Source organism: Trematomus bernacchii, unplaced genomic scaffold (genome assembly GCF_902827165.1).
Source record: "Trematomus bernacchii unplaced genomic scaffold, fTreBer1.1, whole genome shotgun sequence".
Lineage (NCBI taxonomy): Eukaryota > Metazoa > Chordata > Actinopteri > Perciformes > Nototheniidae > Trematomus > Trematomus bernacchii.
Window position 1 is genome coordinate 4,968,620 of NW_022987641.1, and position 23,185 is coordinate 4,991,804.

At 40.1% G+C, this 23,185-nt stretch overlaps 1 protein-coding gene across 1 annotated transcript; it reads right to left on the minus strand.

The window, feature by feature from the left end:
- Positions 1 to 14,391: 14,391 nt before the first annotated feature.
- On the minus strand, positions 14,392 to 20,767 carry LOC117485083 (protein FAM180A). Its single transcript, XM_034133688.1, has 3 exons — positions 20,602 to 20,767; positions 15,571 to 15,668; positions 14,392 to 15,254 (listed from the first exon to the last, which is right to left on the minus strand). The coding sequence occupies exons 1-3, from the start codon at positions 20,675 to 20,677 to the stop codon at positions 14,898 to 14,900; spliced, it is 531 nt and encodes a 176-aa protein (XP_033989579.1). The 5' UTR covers positions 20,678 to 20,767; the 3' UTR covers positions 14,392 to 14,897.
- Positions 20,768 to 23,185: the final 2,418 nt, after the last annotated feature.

Genomic DNA, 23,185 nt, shown 5'->3' on the forward strand with positions numbered 1-23,185 from the left:
GCATACCACAGAGACAAAAAAAAAAGACTGAGCTGCAAAGGAAAGTAAATCATGCTAAAACAAAACCCTTTCACCCTTCCTGTTACATTCTTATTCACCACAGAGAAAATCAATTTTAGTCCCGTCAGCCACAGCTCATTAATCTGGTTACTGTGCCTTCTGCTGCATTTTTATTGAATTTCATTTCCCTGAATTGTGACTGTCTAATAGCACTTCTTTTTTAAATGACCAAACAACTGCACATTTTTTAGGATGCAAAAAATGTCTGCCTTATGTCTTGAACTCAAGCACAATTTACATCAGAAAACACCAAGTAACTTCTAAGATAGTGCTTGGAAACATTATCATTTATAATGATACATCTGGTTATAGACTAACATGTACGTAACTCTTTGACCCTCCCAATAAATAGCTTTGAGCTAAATCAACTGATAGGAACAGTTGTTTTTCTTATCAGTTGATTTCCCTTTCTCTTGTGTCAGGAACATGTTGGTTTAACCTCCAGTTAAACTCTCAGATCATCAGCGTGGTTGATTTGCTCCAACTTTGATAAGATCTTCAGTGATTACTTTGACAGAAAACACCATCACTGATTGATACTGATTAGATACTACAGATCGCCGGAGACAATCCTCAAAAGGAAAGTAAAAGTGTGTTGCAACAAGCACATTCCTCCCCAGGACCATTCATCACAATTTATGCGACTGAAGCGAGTACTTTAGGATGGAGACAAGAGATAAAAGCATGTTTGTTTTATCTACATCTGAATTCCTGTAATTTGTCTGTCACTGTGGATCACTGCTGTGACTTCAGATCTCCTCCCCAACAGGAATTCCAATCAGTCGGAGAGGTGATTCTCCTCAGGGATCTCTCAATCGGAGGTCACTAAATAGCTGCCATTTTGTCCAATACGGTTGATGGCAATATATATTCTGTACGCGTTCCTAGCTTTAAGGAGATCATGTCAGCATCAATATGGAGGGTCATGATTGTCCGATTGAGCCTTCATTGAAGGTCAGGGGTCACCTGTCTATCCCGGCCCTGATGTCAATCACAAGCTGACCTCTGTGACAGGGTCGAGAAATGTAGAAGATGCAGATTTTCTGCTGTCGCTGTAACTCCTTTCACTAGTCAAAACACGGTGACTGTTAATAGTGGGAATGCTTTTAATTAAAAAGGGTTATGAGAGCATTAAGAGGAATAAAGAGGCCAAGTGCTCCGTCAGTTTCACACATGGTAAATCCAAGAACCTTTAAAGAGTACTCGAGTTAAGAATCATTGCATTCCTATGACATTTACCAGGTTTTCACCCAAATGTATCGGAGATTTTTCAGATTTTTTTGGGAAAATTGGCAAATAGAGGTAATTGGATAAGATCTGTGCGTGTGTGTGGCGATGAGAATATTTTTCTCTCTTTAGCCGAGTAGACGCTCCAGTCTAAATTAAAGTCATATGCTTTATACACGTATCCACTACTGGCTTATTCTTATATACATATAGACAAACCCAGGATTCTAGCAAGAAGACAAACTCAATTTCACTCTTAGTTCACATTATCACATGCACAATACGGTCAAATATTAGGCTGAAAACATGTTCAATGACATCCTGGAAAAGTTCAGTTATTACAATTACACACTTCTATAACTAATAAACAACGTTAGACTACACACCACTGCTTTTTCATTGTTTGAATCAAAATGGCCAACATAAATGCTTTTAAAATAACTTCCCTCAAAACTCAGTGTTTCTGTTCTGTGACCAGCACTATGAGAGTATGTGGAAGTCTTGCATTACAAAATGTGATGTATACACGAAGTATCAAGCTAGAGGAAGCAAGCATCGTCCGTCTTAGAAAATGTAAACACCTGAAGTTTCCCAAGCGCACCCTTACCAACCATGTTAAACACCCGCAGACAGCTAAATGGGACACTTTGCAACACTCATGGCATTGTTTAAATTGTAAAGATAGATGGATATTTTGCAGCAACAGGCAAAAAAAACCCTTGATGTATTTTCATGTTTTGCTATCTCTCAATGCATCTCATTAAGATTTTCTTGGAGTCCAAAGGGTGAGGCTTGAAACTGGCTAAATGCTAAGGATATACAACTTGCGGAGAGCCAGGGTCTCTATAGAAGCACAACTGCCATCAATGTCTATACATCAGCAGATTGTCCTGATTCACAGAAGCCACAGCCCCCCCACGCTACCTGCATTATGAACAGATGTGCTAGGAGCTGCAGCCCCTGATCAAGCGACGCATGACGAATGGCTGAATTTCACCAAAGGCCAAAGGTCAAGTCGTATCCCTTACCCGACCCTGGCATTAGACACAGATGCATGATGTCAGTTCCCATGTGTTGGGACTGGAAGGTGACTGCAGACCCCTTTGACACGCCTTAGACTTCCCTACGGAGCCGCAATCCCCGCAACCACTCACCATGAACCGTGAACCCTCAGTTCCCAGATACCCACCTTCAAATTATCCAGTCCCAGAGGCGCTGCACACTTTCTTCCATTCACCTTCACCCGCCATTCCCCCTCCGCCAACCAGCCCCAAGACGCCCACCAAAGCCAGTCACCTGTGGAAGGAAGCCCATAGAACAAGTTCAAATTATGTCACAGCTTGTAGGTCATAGTTTCAGTATGTCCTGGCCTCCTGGTGCACAGCAGCTTCTTTTTTTTAATTTATTGAACACTAGCCAGACCCTCCACACATTCCCAAAAAAAAGAAAAAGTACAGCTGCACTTTTGTCCTTTCGCCAGGAACATTTTCCCTTCTTTCCACAGCAGAATGGAAGAACTAATATAAAAGCTGTTGTGCTACAGTTTTAAGGACGAATAGAAGGCATTTTTGCATTCAGCAGATGTTAAATTTAACTTTGCATTATCTGTATCATTAAAGCTGATTTCATGCAGCTGTTCCTACCCGGGAAAACAGCACAAGGCTCCACTCTGAACGCAATGTGTTGCCAGAGATACAGACTTTCTGAATATTGTGGCTTGTTTTTCACTTGATTACAACATCATGTATTTGCTTTTGCGCTCCATTAGTCTCAAATGTATACCAACACACGCCGTTGTTGAATTCTTACAATACATCATTTAAATGGCTTCCAACAGCTTTTTAATCGTGTTTCCAGTTAAAAAAAATAAAAGTGATTAATAATGTCATAATTTTTGCCATGACATTAATTTAAGACCTTTAGTTTTTTAACAGTTTCAGCATGGATGACTTACATCCCCATGAAGTTTAAACAAAAGGCCCATTTATCAGATTAGAGTGCCTGATGGCAGCAGCAGGGAGGGTATATTGGCCCTGTGTCACCCATCACTTATAAATTGGGGCTTGTGTAAACTTCCTGCGGTTTTATATGCTTCCTGAGATCAGGGGTCAACTGACGAGCATGACCAATCACAAGATAAATCAATATCCAGAAGCATTTCGTCATCGGCATACTAGAATTCGATTAGCTTTAATTCATTAAAAAAGAGCCTCTCTTGGCCCTGTGGTTACTCATTTTGATGGACAATGTTTTTAACAGTGAGCTTACGTAAACACTCTGTGGACACTGCATTAGCTAAAAGTGCTGAAACACTTGCCTGAGTTACATCACTCTCCATTTCAGAATTGTAATGGAAGGCAGTCCAACCAATCCATCAGGCATGCCAGCAGGTGATAGCAGGTTTAAATCCAGGTAAATCCAGAAGATATGACATTAATAAAACAGAAACAGGTCAGATACAAATGGCTGTGAGACACATGAACACAGGGCAAGATGGTGCAGAAAGAAATTAACGCAACTGGGCCGGTATATTTACTGAAAGGCTGACAAGGGAATGAGATGCAGGTGTGCAGGTGGGCGGGGCTAATGAGGAAGAGTTGGAGCAGGTGTGTAGGTGGGTGGGGCATCAGGAAAGCATCTGGTGGATGAATGGAAAATGGCAACAATGAATGGTCCAGGTAGAGTCAGTGGGACACACCATCACTTGATAAACCGATACAAAGTGCGCCTCTGATTTTGACACTCCAATGACTTTTCAACCTTATCAAAATAATAAAAACATTTTAAATCCAGTGAACTATCTCAACATCTATTTGAAAAAATATAAATGCAGACATTCATGGTTTCCAGATGATGTACTTATGATTAAGGGGATCTCTTCACTGTTTATCTAACTCCATGTTCAGGTCAAATTGCAATCTAGTAATGTTGTTTGTGACCAAATAGCTGCAAAGATACTGGAAATGATATTTCTATCAGCCTCCATTGCACCTATTTACCGCCCAGTATCCTGTGTCTCAGCATCAAGCATATACACAATATAGAGATGACAAATGTTCTACTTCCTGATCATCAGCATGTTGGGGTACTATCATTACTATTTTGCTCAGAGAATCAAAGAAATGCATCCAAGTAGTACGGCAACAAGAGTTCCTAGCATGGCTGTAGACTAGTCTTGGGGATAGCAGTTACTTGGTTCAAAATATGTGTTTGAACTCTAACAACTTCCTAAAGTCATAATGCTGCAGTTGTCTCATCTGCCATGTTAGCAAACATTCATTATATTCCTTATTTTCTAATTAAGCTGGGCGGATATAAACAAAGCAACAAGAACATAGTCCTGTAGGACGCTGACATGCTTTATTATCATGGCTTGTTGCTTCGGCACCCATTATTTATGTATGCTTATTTCAATCTAGAGGCCTCTAAAGATCAAGCCAGGTAAACCCTGAGTGACACACTGATGGAGGCTCGGACAGTTGAATCAATATGGTGAAGATTAGAAGTAACACGGTGTCATCTGAAATACTGCTACCTTTAATTATCAAGCTTTGCCTGTTGTATGCTATACAGCTTTCCTCTGTATATTTTCTGGTTCTTTTTTAAGATGCCATACAATTTCCAAGGAAATTAAAGATCCAACAATAAGTTCTGCAGTAGAATATATTTCCTCTGCCAGAGTGTGCTGCAGCCTGAAGACAATGCAGCATTTTAGCAGCCGAGTAAAACGCTTTTAAATCCAATTTTCCATTTAACTTATCAGTTCTGATTTGAATCACTTATGCTGCTGAGTGTAATACCTTCTGAGCTCGAAACTGGAATCATATAGAGGAGATTATATTATAGAAGGAGGATATGGCTATGACTTATTCTCTTGTGGGGGGCTGTTTGCTGTTAGCCCTGCTCTTAAGGAAAGGGCTCATTACGGCCAACAGTAAGGGAATCTTAAGGATTATAACCATATGTGAAGAAGAAGTAACATTAAGTTATAATATGGAGCTTGGAGGATATTCAAAAAATTGGAAGAAGCCAACTCACCATCTATTAACCGTCTTTCAGCACTATTTGTTGCATGCCAATGGAAGACCAATCACTCATGTATGGAAATAACTCCTGAGTCGTCGTTCTGACCAGCCCCTCCCCCTCTCTATATCACTATGGGTTGTTTGTTGCGCCACAAAACAATTCAATTACAATGAGCCCTGCAACTGGTTACTCCCCCTTTTCTATATTACTTTGCGGGATTACCCCCTGCAGATTTCTCAGCATTCAAACAGGAACGACTTCATGTCCGGATCAATAATCAAACCCAGTGAATGCTACAGACCAAATCAAAGCCCACCCGACCGACCCCCCCAGGAGTTGCTTACACTCAAAGTAAATGAGGAGGAGGGTAGCAGCGAGCCGTATAGAGCCAACCTGTTTAATTAGTTTGACCCTATGAGTGCCATGGGACTGTCTCCACAGAGAGTAGATGAATAGTGCTAATTAGCTGAGTGGGCGATCAGGAATACTCACAGGTAATTCCATTCAAGGCTCGGATTGATTGGGTCAGCATTAACCTGTGGACTCGTTTACCCAGAGGACTGCGGGGCGGACATCTTTGTCTCAGTTCCAGATTGAGTTCGACGTCCATCTGCCGCGAGAGGGTCAATCACTTCAGCAGGAAAGCGGTCACTTTGTAGTAATCACAGTCTAACTAAGAGCCAAAGGTGTGTTTTGACTCAGAGTTTAAAGTGAAGAAAAAAAGGAAGAAAGCAGGGGGAGGGACATACAGAGAACAAACATCAAAAGTAAGGTTAAGGTTAAAGTTAAGGAGCATTTCAAAGTGACTTTGCTGTTGGACTTAACTGGCCTTAAAAAGCAATTTACCTTGTATGCATTCTGTCAAAGTTGAAAGCTGCCTGACACAAATGTTTGTAATTGACATATGCCAGTAGGACAGCTTTGATAAATGAGACTCCATTAACTTATTGACATTTAGCACTAAAACATATTAAATAACAGCTTTATATTGTTAACTTTGTATGAATAGAATGTGTACCATGCTGGTAAAAGACAATTCTCATATGGACTCTCACACAAATACTGTTTATTCCTACAAGTATATTTTTGGGAAAGCAATAACACAACAGCAAAATTACAAAAAGAAGGCAAATTCCCTTTGTTTGTACCAAAAAGCTGTTCAAAAGAATCATTGTTTGCCAAGCTCAAACAGCAATGCAGAAAGCTTTTGTTCGAAGCTGGAAGTGCATTTACAAGGTCGACAGTAGTATTAGAAGTAGTAGTATCAGGGTGTGCAGGAAAAAGATACAAGGCAGTCTTGAAGCAAAATGTTGTTCCAAAAGAAGTAGCAGTTCAGTACATTTCATGTTTCCAGTTAACGCTGAGAATGACCAGCGTTACAGTAGCAGTATTAAGGAGTCAGGATGTAACCAATCTGTCAGATTCTATAACATTGACTTACTAAATTGATTGTTGTATTATTTATGGAGATATTTGTTTTAGCCAAAGACCTGCACCATCAATCTACACGTTTGAATTGGCAGATAAGAATTGATTGCATATTCCAGCATACGTTGATGTTGGCATACTAGGCCAGCCATACAGAGTATTTACAGCTCATTGAAAATAATGTAAATGAACTCTAGTTTTGTTTGATTTTATGCAAAGTATTCATGGCCAGGGAAACACAGAGGAGAAGGAATGTGCTGTATTTCACGTGTTCGCGACTCAGCAGAATCTTAACATCCTGCTTTGTGACTTTGCACAGCCCTGGCACCGCGGCGAGACAAGGATTTCCTGGGTAAAGTGGGAATTTCATAGGAGGGCAGACTACAACGCTGGAGGAATGTGTTCATATATGCTGGTATTTTGAAAGGAATGCCCACGAGCTACACATACCTCATTAAACACTAATTATAGATTCTTCTGGAAGAATGGTTCACCTGTTCACTCGCTGTGACACTGAGGTTTAAGGTTCAGGAGATTTGGAAAAGGGGTTTAAATGAACCTTCAGGGCGAGTGGCTGTCTGCTGTGTGGTGAATGCTGTCCAACTTCCAAACTGAAAGCATCTGCAGAGCCGATTTATGTCTACATCCACATCTGTTTCTTCAAATTAGACTGATGTAAATCGCAACTGGAGTCCAATGAATCATTGTTGTCTTCGTTTCCTATCAGTTGGTCCTCGTAAACATGTTTCCTCTCTGTGGAGGAAAACAAAGCTGAGGGAGTGGTGGAAGTGGTGACATGTATTGAAAGTGTAAGGTCAGGGTGAGGACAAGGACATTGTGCCAGTATTACACCTCTAGAGTGTATACAGATGATATACAAATCAGACAGAGAAATGAGCGCGTGAGCAAAGTGCGAGTTAACGTTAGGTATACGACTCCCAGGGGCCCTGTACACTTCTTCACACTCGGTTTGACACCAAACACATAATGAGGCAGGCAGGAGGCCTCTGGTGGCCACACACACACACACACACACACACACACACACACACACACACACACACACACACACACACACACACACACACACACACACACACACACACACCACACACACACACACACACACACACACACACACACACACACACACACACACACACACACACACACACACACACACACACACACACACAAAGTGCATTTCACGCTTTTGAGAAACAAACACTACTATTCCCCGTTCTGACTCTTCGCTTCCTGAGCGTGTTTAAGCCAAAACACAACGTCCACTAAAAACAAACCAAGATGGCTGCAGTTAAAACAAAGCTGGCAGGGAGCTTAACCTCAAAGTCACATAATGGTTATTTCTTCTCTAAACAGAGAAATGCCCTAGACAAAGTTGCTGCGTAGAGTTAGATTAATTTAGAGTCAAGAGTTTGAGTCCGGGCCACCTGCTGCCGCTGCACCATTACCATTAATCACAGAATTCAACCAATGTGAGTCTGAGTGTCAACAAACAATTTAAAGTGGAAATCAAATGTTTCACAGTGTTTACATAATGAAGTGCAACTCAACTTTTCCTGCCCTGGCTGTTTACTCATCACTCATACAAGCAGGTGTGGGGTCCACGGAGTCCCGCCAGGATCTATCATTGGCCCATAGTTTATTCAAAGATCTTTGAGGGATTACTTTGCAAATGTGTCTACCTTTATGAGAAGAGCTGTGGCTTTATCTGCAGCCTTTAATCCTGCATAACAGGATGCAAGAAAACATTATATGAACGTTTTTATTAAAAGCATGCCTGCTAGTGAGGTCATACGGAGCTAACATCAAGAATTAATTATGAGTAATAAGTGAAAAAATGGCTTAGTGGTTATTTGATGCAGTGCTAAAGATCATTGTGGTTGGGATAAGAAATGGTTTGCATTCAGTTCTAACTCTGACCCAATATTTCATCAGCAGGACATGGATTTGTTTGCAAAACAACCCACATCTGAAGAAAATCTGAATCTAAACAAAAAATATACTGTAGTTGTCTGTGCAGTTTAAGTGACCTCTGTTAATCTCTTCTTCAGTAAATCATAAAGCTAAGAGCTGTGTGCAGAACACAAGATGGAAAATGCAGTTTGTCACGGTTAACATATCCACCAACAGTGACAGTTTAAAACATGAATTTACTGCTGTCATGGCCATTTGCCAAGTGGGTACGATGCTGTTCACTGCAAGAAGGATTCCTTCAAATTCATGAAAATAACAGATATGGAGACAGAACCAGGTGAGTGTTAGCTTAGCTTAAAGGGGACCTATCATGCAAAATGCACTTTTGTACGTCTTTTATACATGAATATGTGTCCCCTGTGTTCCAGGGAACTCACCAAGTGTCAGAAAACACAACCCTCTCTATTTTCCTCCATACCCAAATCTCTAAAAAAAGGGGCTGCAACGGATCTGATCAAAACTGATCCAGATTTGAACACTGTCCTGACGTCAGGACAGTGGCGCTACGGCTATTGGGCCAACTCCACCAATCAGGAGGAGACAACCACGGCATTGCCGTTCGAAAGCGCTGGAGACGTTGTAGTACATATGCCAGGCCTCTAGATGGTGCTGTTCTCACAGAATCAACCCTTGCTAAAACAGATCTAAAAAATGTCAAATTGAGCAAAATGAGGCATGGCTAAAATGCATGATCTGTTTGGTATTTTGAAAAAGAAAAAGTATAAATATGCCTTATTATAGGTATGGTCCTACACTATATTATTCAAATATAGCATGATAGGTCCACTTTAAAGGAAGAAGGAACGACCTTCTCAACCACAACTTGAACATTTGATATAACTTATATATTTGTGAGATCAGAGAAACTGGTAGGTTCATTGACTATGTAAAAGAGGTGAACATACAGTAGCTAGCTAGCTGGTTTGACTTGCTAATTATTTAGGAGTGACCATATTTGGAAGAAAAGATGGAGTATGTGACAATTGCAACATAGCAAATGCTAGGTTACCAGCAAATGCTAGAGCTAGCAAGCTTGTTTAGTTGGCAAGGTAATGAAAAGTATTGATTGGATCTATATATATATTTATTTTCTCCTCTGAGAGCTGACTAAAAAATATTTCAAGAGAGTCTGTGATAACACACCAAGAAAATCACTGTGGGATTATGAATGAATCACGTCAGTATGAGAGCTCTCCACCTGTTGCTGGACTGAACCAAGACAATCAGATCAGACACCGAGAGCTGTGTTGAAACACATACCACAACCCCCATGTGAATTCCCACCTCTTCATATCAATGTCCGATAAGCGTTGCGGAGGATAAGAGAGCATTATGCTCAATCCCATGGCCTGCCAACTTTCTCACATCGCCTTATCAAAGACTATGTGAAACCAACAAATCAACTTGGTGGGAAAGCTGAAAACTATCCCACAAGTATAATAACATAGATTAACAATATTGACAAAAAACTTCTGATCATTTGAATTGTGCATCAGGAGGATAAGAATTCACACAAAGCATTTTTATTTCCGTTTCATTCGTGCCTTGCCGTTCACCTGGAGGTCTCCCAGCTGTGATGTTTTTGTGTGATATTGTGTGATTCCTGAAAGCCAGATAGAGCAGGCTGCCTGCTGTCACTCAGGCTATATAATTACCACTCAGACACAGAGAGGTACTCCACTCCCTGTTGCCCTGACTAATGCATCCCACCTCCATCCATCCATCTATCTATGCATCTACCCATCAATCCAACCAACCCCTCTGCAGTTTCCACCCCTGACACCATCTCGCTTCTAGGCTCAGCTACTATTACACACCACATTTGCCACATTAGAATAAAAGGGCTTAAAAATAGCCATGTCTTGGTTTCAGCTAATGATCTGTTCTCATACTAAATCCTTTGATGTTGTACAATCATAAACATACGATCCGACCATGCAGGGTGGTGCCATTTGAGAACATGGCAAAGTTGATGACATCCAGAGGTTATGAGCTTTATTTCAGTGTAACGTTCCTATTTTGAATAATGAGTAATTTGTTTAATAAGAAAGCTACAGTTTCAACATGAATATATTGTCTCAAAAGATCTTCAAAGAACAGAATCTGCCCTGTAAGGCCTGTTGCTGATTTTTGCCAGAGGAATGTTTTTAATGGTGTTGCTGGAACGTTTGATGCCTTGGGTCAGGATCCTGAATTATTTTTCACATAATATGCAGGGAGACGCCAAGTTATACAGCAAGTCATCTGAGTGGCAGACGGGGGAAAGAATCCTTACATTCTTTCAGAGGTTTTATTATGGCAGGTTGCCGTGCGATGGTTTTATAAATGGAAAAAGGTATTGAGTTGTTTAACTTGGAGCAGAACTGCACAGAGCGTATATATGTGACACATTGTGATGTCTCGTCGGTCCCTCTGTGCAGGAGCAGTGAGACTGAAAATATGTCTGAGGGCTGAGCGGGGAAACATATGCAGCTGATAAGCTTGAGTTGAAACAACTGGCTGTTCATCTGGAGGTGATCACGAAATATCCCTACCAGGAAAGACACTTCCCGCTTTTGACAAGATTCAGCTCTAATGAAGCCGCCTCAAACACAACCCCTCAAAAAAAGGAATAAAGAAATCAAATAGGAAATGCCACATTTATTTTTGTCTCTGGCAGCAGCCTACGTCTTGCATCTGCATAACAGAATGACATTGTAATGATTCAAAGGCTCTTAGTCTATGTGCACTACATGGTCTCAGGATAGGGAATGAGGGTAGAGACTCCTACATGTTGTAGCATTACTTCAGTTGTCCCTTTGTACCCACAAAACATCTGCACACATGAATAACAAATGACACAATCATGACTAAATGAAGATAAAACAAAGAATAATATTTGGAAATGCTGCCACCTAGTGAACATGTCCTGGTGATCATTAAGAATATTTACACAGAGAGGCAATAACTGTCCCCCTGAAGAAGAAAGGCTTTGTTTATTATGTTATTAAGGTAAAAGAGAAGAAGAAATCCATGTAATGTTTTATTGCTAATTATATCACACTTTAAGGGCTATGTTTTTGAGCAAAATGTCTTTTAGGTGTAATGATTCCTGTTGATTGGATGATAATGAAGAACATTTGGCTAAATCACAAGCTATCCAGCGGTATGTAGAGTAATGAGCCTCACGTTTACTAGCTGCAACATTAAAGTGACATAAATATAATATTGATATAAAGTGATATAGTTAATAAATACATAAATGCATCACTCATTTCCCAATTTGGAATGAATAAAGTATATAAATATCTATCTAATCATCACCTCACAACCTACCGCACACATGTGTACAATAAAGATCTATCCATCTATAGTACATTTTGGTGATAATACTATAAGATTTAAATATAATTTCTATAATAAAGATAAAGCTTTATGTAAGAGCATAGTTTCAGATGGAGAACTAAGACAGCAGTTCTGCCGACTGCCACTTGGTGCTGCTCTCTAAACATGTATTAAAGTGCTGAGGGTTATGCACAACATTAAGGGATAATAAAACTAAAGGGATAAAATATTACAGAGTCAATTTTCATGAAGTATATTGATCAGTAAATCAGTTAAATCCTAATTTCTCTTGTTAAATCTACACCATGGAGATGGAGATAAAGAGAATCAATGCGGTCAGTGAGTCTTTTTACGAGACAATTAAGGTACTTTATGCCAGAAGCAGATAACTATAAGATCCAAAGATAAGAATCATTACAGTCTGGGTTCTGGAGTCATATAATAACTTGGAGCAGAGGCGCTGAAAGTGTGGGAGTGCCTAAATGAAATTGTCAGAGTCAATACTGAGAACAAAATCTGAAGCTTTCCTTTTTTTTGTTGCCAATACCTGGTTTCTTCACGCTCTGTCAAGTAGTGCCCAGAAACGTCCCAAATCTCATCAGCATCGTAGGAAGTGAAGGGCGATGCTCTGTATGTCAATAACTTCTCCTGAGTCAGCGTAGCTTTGGGCATCAAATGAATACTGACATGAGAAACAAGATCCTGTAAATAAAGAAGATCCGTGATCATCTTTTACATTTTCAGACATTAAATGCTTGTGGAAACACGCAGGAAGTGAAAAGCATTGGGAGAGCAACATTTCCAAGGCTGGATAAAAGCTTGCATTGAACCAAAATGTAAGCAAATGTAAAACCAATCGACTCAAGGAGGTAAAACAGCACAAACCAGATATATGTTTTCTATCCACTCCAAGATGAGTGAACTGCACGAAAGCCAATTAAGGCAAGTACCTATTCCAAGAAGAAGTGAGGAAATGGGTGGCAAACATTCATCAAACATTGAACAGTTTGCTCAAATGAGCAATCAGGGGTATTGAAGCAAACTAACACTTAAGTACAATCTGTGGCCTTTCATCAAAAGGCTTTTAGTGGCAAATCCAATCTGCGCAATCTCTTCTAGACAGTGAGAAGCAACTAATGCCATCTAAAGTCAAACATGTAAACAGTCTGCTTGAAGTTGTCAAACTAATGTGCTGCATATAGTTTCATTTAGCAAATCCTAAGTAGGCTAAAGTTCAGAATCATCGGAAAAAAGTCACACTGGGTCCAGAACAACACCCAGACTATTCACTAGTATTTATGTTCTTTCTTTTGTTTAGTTTTTTAGAGTACCCACTGCATGCCCATGTGCCCATTGAGACTGCAGGCATGTGGCAGTTTATTATAGCTCGCTGGGACACATTTGATTAATGAGGCCACGCTGTGGTGCGCGCAAATACATGGAGCACAGATGCTTTGCTGGTTTTATTTCATTTCCACATAATGAACAAATAAGTAGGATCAAACATAATGCATTATGGTTACAATCAGAACTGAGAATGTACGAGCTGGGAGGAGAAATACAATTGGAAAAAAGCAAAAGAACATAAATCAGTGATTCATAGTCGTACACTTTCTGTGTCCTGTATTTTAATAAAAAATGTGTAATAGAGACAAATGCCAAAAGAAATATGGAAATAAATCAAGTTATCTAGTAGAAAGTAGATGAACTTTACATAAAGGAGACATATTTTGACATTTTCTTGAATGGCTTGTCTCTGCTTAAACCTTTAGAGAAGGAACGGTCTGAAGTTAAATTCACAGCTATTCCATGATTCGTTGGTACAAAAGCGTAAAGTGCATTAAATACTTGAGTTTGAAAGTTATTTTTTATCAGAAATACAAAAAATATCATATCTTAAAGGTCTCCTATCAGGCAAAATGCACTTTTTTTTTGTTTGTGTCCCCGGTGTGTCAGGAAACTCACAAAGTGTCAGAAAACAAAACCTCTCTCTTTTGCTCCGTACACAAATCTCTAAAAACAGGGGTACAATGGAGCTGATCCAGATTTGCGTCCGATATGACGTGATATTGAACATTTGGGCTGGCTTTACACCAACGGCCCTATCAGAAATGTCACTATCAGAAACAATGCACAACGTGTTTTGGAAGTAATATGATCTTTGTTTACATTAGCAAGCATCACTAACACTCAGAGCTAACCTGTACTGGAAAGAATATGTGTAAAAAAGCAGGAAATAAAAAAAGGAACTCACCTTGTGGTAAACCCGCAAGAGAAAAAGCATTTGAGCTCCATACTGTTTCAGAAATAATCCTTGAAGTGGTTTGGAACATAATATGGCATTTAATCACGGCAGAAATTAGCTGACATTCTGCCGGCAGAGAGGAGACCTCACTGCTTGCCTTGCCGTGCTCAAACAGGGGCGGGGCTAGCATCAGCCAAATTCAAATTTAAAGTTACAGTCACAGAATCAGCGCTTCTCTAACAGGGCTGAAATAGAGGGATATGAGGGATGTCTAAAATGCATGATCTGTTTGGTATTTTGAGCAAAACACATCATAGACATGTTTTTAATATATTTGTATATATCTGAGACCCATAATATATGCCTAAAAATAGCATAATAGGAGACCTTTAAGTTCCACCCACTAGTGTTTTCAATAACTAGTATTTTAATGGGTGGATAGGAGTTATCTTTTGGTTGATTTCTTGTATTCTATAACAATTAGTATACTGGATCGATAACTTCTTGGAAAAAGCTTCAGACAGGAACTGCAGTGTAACACATACAATAAATCAGTGACCATAAGCAAGTGAATGCCCATAAAAACATCTTAAAATAATACATCTTGTGATCCTCCCTCAAGGTCTTTGAGGTCTTTTTGCAGGGCTCTGAACAGCTGCACCGCTGCGTCTGTCCACGCCTCCTTCTGCTGCTGGCTGCTGGCTCCAGCCAGCGTCTGGGTGGTGTACACCAGCGTCAGCACCGTCCTCTCGAAGTCCTGCCAGCTCAGAGGCTGGCGGCGCCGGCCCAGCTCCACTGTCAGGCGGCGGATGTCTGAGAGCGACTTGGGCAGGACGTCCTCACAGATGACCTCCAGCTTCTCCACGCTCCTCAGGGAGGCCAGCTCCTCATCTGGGATCAGCATGTGGTGTTCTCCATCTCGGATCTGCATTCCAGCCAGCAGGATCTGCGGGCCAAAGGTCCACCAATGAAAGAAGAAGTCTATCTACAAGTACATTTTTATTGTCCTTTTTGTGATTAGAACTGACGACAGCATTCAACTTAAAAAACATTCCTTTCATCAATGTCAGGAAAACTTTGGGTACACACAGTTCTCTCCACATGATTAGCAGAACAGCCATTTTTAGCAAAGGAAGATTGACTACAAATGTTGGACTGGGACAGATCTTTTGCAAATTCCCAGTATAATTAAAGTGGCTCCAGTATTAAAGCCGAGTCATTAACCATTTCAGCACCTCTAAACACAAAGGGTCTGAACTGACCTCAAAAAGCAGGTCCACATCCTCTGCCGATCGCAGGAACGTGGGGTTGATGAGCGAATACGTCCCGCGCTTTATCCTATATGCAGATGGATACAGAGCTAGGACCCAGAAGTACAGGAAATTAGATTAGAGGATCTCTCCTGTTTTCACAAAATTAGGCAGCGTATTATCCGATGTGTCATGCTTGTGGGTGGGCCAGAGGTTGAGAAAACACAGATACGTTACTGCTCAAATATTATGCAGGTGGGAAGGAATCTGGCTCCAGCTGGGCAGAGGGTAATAGGTCTTTCACCAGAGCCACAGATGCTCCTATATTTACAAGTGGCAGTGGTCGGTGCACCCAGAGGTGAGATACCCCCGCTCACAGAGGGGCAGGTGTAGCTGACCTCAATTGGTCAGATTTCAGAGTGTCAGTTCAGAAGTGTCGCAGATCAGGGACCGCGTTATTGGTGGTGTCCAGATAGGGCGGGAAAGAAAGACCTATCTCTCAGCTAGTGGAACAGTTGCCACATCTTTATGATAACAAATCTATATTTGACTGAATGTGATAACAATTGCCAATTCCACATGCTATGACACGTTTGATCAATAGGTAGGAAGTAAATAAGTACATTTACTCAAGTATTTTGTTTAATTTATTTCCTATGTTTCACATTTTTTCAATTAAGCTACAACCAACAGGCAGTTAGCTTATAGCTTAACACAAAGGCTTGAAATGGGTAAACAGCCACATTAGCTTCTAGGTCAATTGAGTGCAGCTGAACAAGGTGAAAAACACAACAGTGACACAATGTTTATGCATTTGTGGGGCACAGTTATTTTTGGAAGGAAAACCCCTAAAGTGAGTTTATTTTTTAGCATTTGGCTACTCAGAAAGCTAATTCCTAATGAAATCAGAAAGGCTACTGTATCTGTGTCCAAGAAAGGATTTATGAACTAGCCTGATCTCTCACCACCATAATCACAGTCTCATTTCTGCTTAACCACTCAGTGTGATGTTGTGCAGATATTCCCACTAGTAATGAAAAGTCTTTGGGAGTTCAAGTCAAGTCTTGAATATAAAAGCAGAGGTCACACAAGGATCCACATTTTCCCCTTTCATACTGTTTATACGACTACTATTGCTGCCCTGACTCTTAAAATATGTTCATAATACAATGCCATCCATTGTGTGAGAGTCCAAGAGCGATTGGATGACACTGCTTCAGCAGAGTGAAGTGAAAAGTAAAGGTGACTAGAGCTAAAAGGGGATTCACAGCAAAACGAAGTAATTTAAACCTCTTTTGACATCTCACTCTTTTTCCACTGCTCGCATATGCTGCTGCCATCCAGTTATTGGCTCAGCGTGTAAGCCACCACACAGATCACACACACAGATCTTAATGAGGTATACAGCATGAACGCTGGGCTCCATCTGAATTCTGATACAATACACCTCATGTCCTACAGCGGAATCCACGGTGTGCTCTCTCGCCAATTCTGGAGTAACGATCGGCCCCGCTGCCCGCAGCCTCCTCGTCCAGATACAGTTAGGCTTCATAGCATCTGTGAGGCCAGCCAAAGCAGCATGCACTGGCTCATCTCCCCATGTACCTGCTTTCTGCCTGGGTGACTGCCAGTCTCAGCTCCGGCTTTGCTTTCACAACCAAGCCATCATTCAGAATGTAAAAGAAAATATGCAGCTTTATGTTACATTGTTGGAATAATAAAACCCACTTACATGGTGTTATTGTCAGCATATTATCTTAACCGTTCACCCTCTCAAACTTGCCCCAACCAAAAAAGGCCATTGTTGTGATTATAGAAATACTTATGTCAAGAGTTCAAAGTCCAAACTTTTTTCTCCATCATCTGAAACTAATCTGTAAATCCTTTAACTAAAATTGAATAGTTGGTCATTTTGGGAGATACTTCTGTATTCCTTATTGCAAGACTAACCTAACTTAACACCACTCAATGGTTAAAATCTAGCTAGAGATAGCTTAGCTTAGCATAGAAGAGTGGAAACTGGGGGACAGCTAGCCTGAATGCTGGACAAAGTAACACATCCATCAACTCCAAAGATAACTCATCAGTACAGTAAAAAGGTAAAACTAATATGTTGCCATATCTAAGGAACTCCTAAGGACTTTTTTTATGCCAGGTGTACTGCTTGTAATCCTCACAATAACAATAAGACTGAAAGAATTACAATTTTCTCTTTTGTTACTTATGGACAGAGTCATACAAAGTGTTTTCCCTTGTTCAATATATAATATAATATTATATAATATAATCAAGGAACTTTTATTGATGCTCATAAAAGCAATGTGTTTCACTTATTGCTTCAAAACGAAATGCTAAGCTAAGCTAAGCTATGGCTCTAGCTTTATTTGTACTGTAGAGATATGTAGAGTGGTATCGTTCTTAGCATCGAACTCTGATCTAAAACTATTTATTGTGCGACAAAAGCTTTGCTGTAAACTCTACATACGTTTCAGGAACTTCTCAACAATGGATATTCACAATCAGCCTTCAAAAACTTTTGGAGTGTAATTGTAGAAGATAAAACCCTCCATAAATTGTTCTAACACCCCAAACGGCACTAAGGATTTTTTTTATAGATCCAACACTGACATGAAGCTATGAAAACATTGCAACTAGCAGGTGAAAATTACCACTCCTCATTGAGTAAGTGACTCCCAAATGCACGATCAGCAGCGCAGAAGGAATGCCTGTGCAGTCATAATAGATACTGAAGAGACACTTTAGCTGCAGTGAGGCATTGTCAAGGTAAACAAAACAGCACAAAGAGAAAGTGTGCTCATTACAACAAGGGTTATGTTGATAAAAGATTGCGTAGCTGCAGGGACATTACACCTGGGAAGCAGAGCCAATGGTGGTTTGAATTAGAAATCAATAATCTGTGCTTTATATAAAAGTTGTCTACTACTCGCTGTCATTGTTTGTTGTTTGAAAAAGTACTTAGGTGTGCAGAGAGAATTTATGATTCCAGCAGCGGGAAACATCAGTTAGCAATAACATTTTATTGCTTGTTAAAGCTCACATGGTTGGAGCAGCACTGATGCAGACGCAGAAACAGACCACAACATTCATGCAAGGAAGTTAAAAAGAAAATGCGATGTTGTTCATTTGTAGGAGCTAGTAGGAGAGCAGGTACATGACTCAAATGTACACACAATAGCAACAGGCAGCTAAAAGCAAAGCTTTCTGTGTCAATGGTCAAAAACAGTGTTCAGAAACAGGCAGAGAGGCAGAAAAAAGGGCAAAGCAGTCAGGCTAGAGATCCAAAAAGGCAAAGGATAAAAGCATTAAGGGAGGCGGGCAAACAGGAGAAAGTTGCATCACAGAGACCAGTCAGACAATCTTGCAAGGAACTGAGGGAAAGGGTACATATATACACTGGAAACTGTGAACAAGTACCTAAGGGTCTAGGTCAGGTGATGAGAAGGAGAGGGCAAAGCTGATTATCACGGCAAGACAGATTCAAGCAATTAGACCGGCACCAGCAATAAAAAAAAAAACTAGTTATCGAAATCAGTTCATTCCAGTTACTGTAAATATTAAGCCAGTTAAAAGATTTGTTAGTATTTAATATTCAGTTTTTAACGTGTCACTGCAGGGGAAAAAATGATTTTTCAAATAAAGATGTCTCTTCTTACTACATCTTTGCTTTTCCTGTTGCTCATTCTGAGTCTGTTCTTCCCTCATGCCTCCCCTCCCTCCTGCAGAGCTCCAAACAATCTGCATTTGGACGGGCAGGCTTCCCCCAATGTCATTATGCACAGGCAGGGAACTTGTAATCTCCCGTTAACCTGCTTGCAAGGAGATGAGGGAACAACAAAGATCCATTAATTAGCAGGGCTAAATGGTATTCCTGGCTGGAGGGATGTCTTGATGAGAGAGAGAGAGAGGCAAACAAAAACAATATGGATGTCTGGATCCCTCTGGCTTACGGTAACAGGGGTGAAAAGGACACGGGAGGGAATGAAAGTCTTTGCCGCAATGGCCCATCTTCTGCTTAGTATTTAAATTCACCTCCAAATCATATTAAAATCCAAACAAACTGCATTTTTCTAGCAAACTCTAACATTTACAGTGTAAACAGAGACTTCCCCATAAATATTCCCACGGTGAGACACTTCTTTTACAAGCTAAGCAAGTCAAGTTGTGCAAGGAAAGACGAGATAGGATCTGAAACTTCGGATATTAAAATAGTTGGAAGACTGGTGATGATTAGACACACTGGGATGTATTAGTCTGTATTACAAAATGTTACATAGTTGATTAAGTTCTACTCAGTGAAAAAAGTCAAGATAAAGGTGACAATCTTTCTATTTCACAATTAAAAGTTTCAAATGAATAGGATTTTTGTTTATGAAAGATATAAATGTTGTTTTGACTGAGTTTTAATATACCAAAATATATAAGTAACGGCTAGTCAATATACCTTCTGTGTAATCTAATGGATGAAATTAATTCTAATGTGTATGGATGTGTAAAAGGCAAATGTTTGCTTCATAAAGGTGATATGTCAATGTTGTGTTTGCAGCTTTCTCTGCTCCCCTCAGGTGGCCAAACAAATATTACATTGTCATGAATAAAAACAACAATTCCCCAACTTTTCTTGCAATAATTTGCTTCCTGGCAGAGGGCAGAAAGGTCTTTAAAAACTATTTTAGTTAAACTATCACTCAAATCCTGTCTGTTCTGAAGCTGTTTTTCAGCATCATGCAAGGAAGGAGGACCAAGGATTTTATAGTGTGCGAGTTTGGAGAAAGGAATTTCCTAAGTGAGTGGATCCAGTAACAACAGGCCATCACTTTTCATTGGAAAATCAAGTGTTGATGTCTTGCATGTCACAATGTTCCCAATATCTCCGGAAGAAAAACACATTATTTCACAGAAACACAAACACAAAAGCAAAACAAGATTGAACTGTCAAACATGTTTGTTTCCAAAAGCTAATACTATTTGAAATGAGGAAGCAAATCACAATCGTAGTGATAGGGAGATAAAAGATACACCTACTTTTCCTGTGATGCTGAGAGGCTGCCAGGTACATGGCCAGGTTAAGAATGATGAGTAGAGCCCACCGCTGCGTCATGTTGATCCTCACACACTTGAGTTGAGTTTCAACATTTCACTGGACTTTCATATGCAGGATCATTCCTTCATTCAGTGCATTCATTTGTTGCCACCTCCCTCCCTACTCCCATCCCCTCTCACTCTCTCTTTTTCTATTCTGAGTATGTTTTCGTCTCAGGTCTGCCGTCTGGGCTCTCATCTGGAAATCATCAGGAGTTGGACATCGCCTGCCCTTTTGGCTGGACTTTTCTCACGGTAACTGGCCAAGTGCTTGACTGGCTCTGGTTCAATTACTGTGTGACTCTTCACTGGACTGGATTGATGTGTAGCTGACTGACTTGCCGATTGATTGACTGAACATATTGGCATCCCATGAGCCAGAACCAAACCAGAGCTAGTACAAGAAACTGCTGCTAATCTTAGAAAGTGCTCTAGCTGCGTGATCAAGCAACCTTATTAGCTTAATGGGTATTTCTGGCTTGTTTCAATTTGGGTTATTTCCACTGTTTCGGTAATCGATTCTAATATCTTTAACACGCAAAGTTAACTACTAATATCGGAGGAAACAATAAACCAAGTGATTTTGAATAAACCAAAAGCGCCAGATTATGTCCTTTTTTATTTGGGATGGAACATAGAGCATCAGAAATGTCAGTAAAAATCTCATTGCACATGGAAACTGCGAGCCAAACACTTGCTAAGTTGCCTACGTTTGTTGTAAACTGTTACTGTTGGTAATGACTTTAGGTACATTGGTGTTTAGCTTGAGTTGTACATGGTGGCACCATCAATTCAAAAGTTACATTTGTTTTATACTTTGGATTATGGCCAAATACACAAATTATTTAATATTAGACTCAGCTTGACTTGTGAATTAGCTAATATTAGCATGCTAACACCAAAACGATGGTCAACTGGGTATTAGCATTATAACAGCATTATAACTGCTAAACATCACCATGTTAGCATTGCCATTTAGATCATGTTAGCAAAATGATATGAGCAGTTAGCCCAAAGCTTAGCATGGCTTTTGACCTTTAGCCAAAAGCTGTACATAAGTCTAACTGTTTTAGAATTTCTAGCAATATTGGGTAGTGAACAATGTTATCATCCAAGTGGTAATATAGTTTTTCCTTTAATGTATCCTGTCAAAAATGGAAATCATCTTTCTTTCTTCATATATTTTGGCTTGGATTCCAGGTTAATTAACTTGTATTCTGTCCTGACATAAAAGGCCTGTTTGATTGTACGTAGCATGCAGCAACTCTACGACGATGAAACCCAGACGGAGACAGGCGGAGACATACTGCTACGTGTCGACAGTCAACATCAACAACGACATGAGGAGCATTTAGAGCATCTTGATTCAAGGCTGTCAAGACTCTTTCCCCGTCTTTATACTCTCTCCTGCACCGCCTCTCCTGTTCTTTGTTGTCACAGAATGTGTGCAATCATCACACAGTCCTCGTGCCAAAGCACATACAAGAATGTGAAGGTGCGCTGGATTTCAGAAGGTTTGCTTTCTTGGCTCAACCTCTAAGAATGCATCTGCTAGAATAAAATAAACATACTGTTCCAGTAATGTCCTCGCGTTAAAGCACTTATACCCAATCGGTGGATTAGAGAGTGACGATTAATTATTCAAAAGAGGCAGCGGATATAAAACTGAAATGTTTATTCAGACTATGTAATGCTGATAAGGGCACACTATTTCTTATCGACGCTGTGCTGTTAGAATAAATAATGAAGTCTGGTAATTTGTGCAGTTATCGTCTCCTTTTTGAATCATAAGGCCCTACTTTTTTTGTTGCTAAATATTCCCTGTTGACACAAGCATTTGAAGTCAGAAAAAGCAATCATAAACAGCTGCATAAGGCTAGTAGTGCTTCTATTTCATTAAAGTGCCGATAAAAATATTGAGTGGACATGAGGGAGCCATAACATCGTTTATCTGTTTAATTTTTGAGTGATTTGGTGTCACAGTGAGGAAAAACTTGCCAAGAACTGAACATTTGTGTCTCAGGTGAGATGCATTTAAACAGCGAATAGATTTATTTTGCTTGCTTGAGGAGGAAGCAATAATATCATATTGTTAACCTAGTTGTATTTAAAGGTTTGATTAATCTGCACACTTTAATTCATGTGATTTTGCTCTACTACCACCACCATATGTTGGATTGAATATTTGCTCGCAGCAGATGGGAAACCAAGGTATGATGCCCTTCTCTTCTTCTCAGCTTGTAGAATATAAAAAACACATTTACATGGATGATGAAGCTGGAATAAAAAGCACCACAGTGTACAAGCTGCATCTCTGCATGTGATTCAGATGACTAACACTAAGGCAGATGGCATGGGCGAAAAAAAGAAATACGGTCTATTCTGTTCTGCAGCTCTGTTTTTTCAAAGGTTTCTGCAGGTGTAAGACAAGAAAATACTGACCCCTGACTGTTGAGGGTCAAAAACACAACCTCTCCCATGCTCCAGATGCACTGAAAAATACTTCTGTTATGACCATAAGGGGGCA

Bases quoted from the DNA above. Each gene is read 5' to 3' on its own strand.
- LOC117485083 (XM_034133688.1), bottom strand. From the start codon at position 20,677: ATGACGCAGCGGTGGGCTCTACTCATCATTCTTAACCTGGCCATGTAC. The intron at 15,669-20,601 runs GTAGGTGTATCT...TCTGGGTCCTAG, and splicing joins CTCTCAGCATCACAGGAAAA to CTCTGTATCCATCTGCATAT. The intron at 15,255-15,570 runs GTCAGTTCAGAC...TTTGGCCCGCAG, and splicing joins ATGTGGACCTGCTTTTTGAG to ATCCTGCTGGCTGGAATGCA.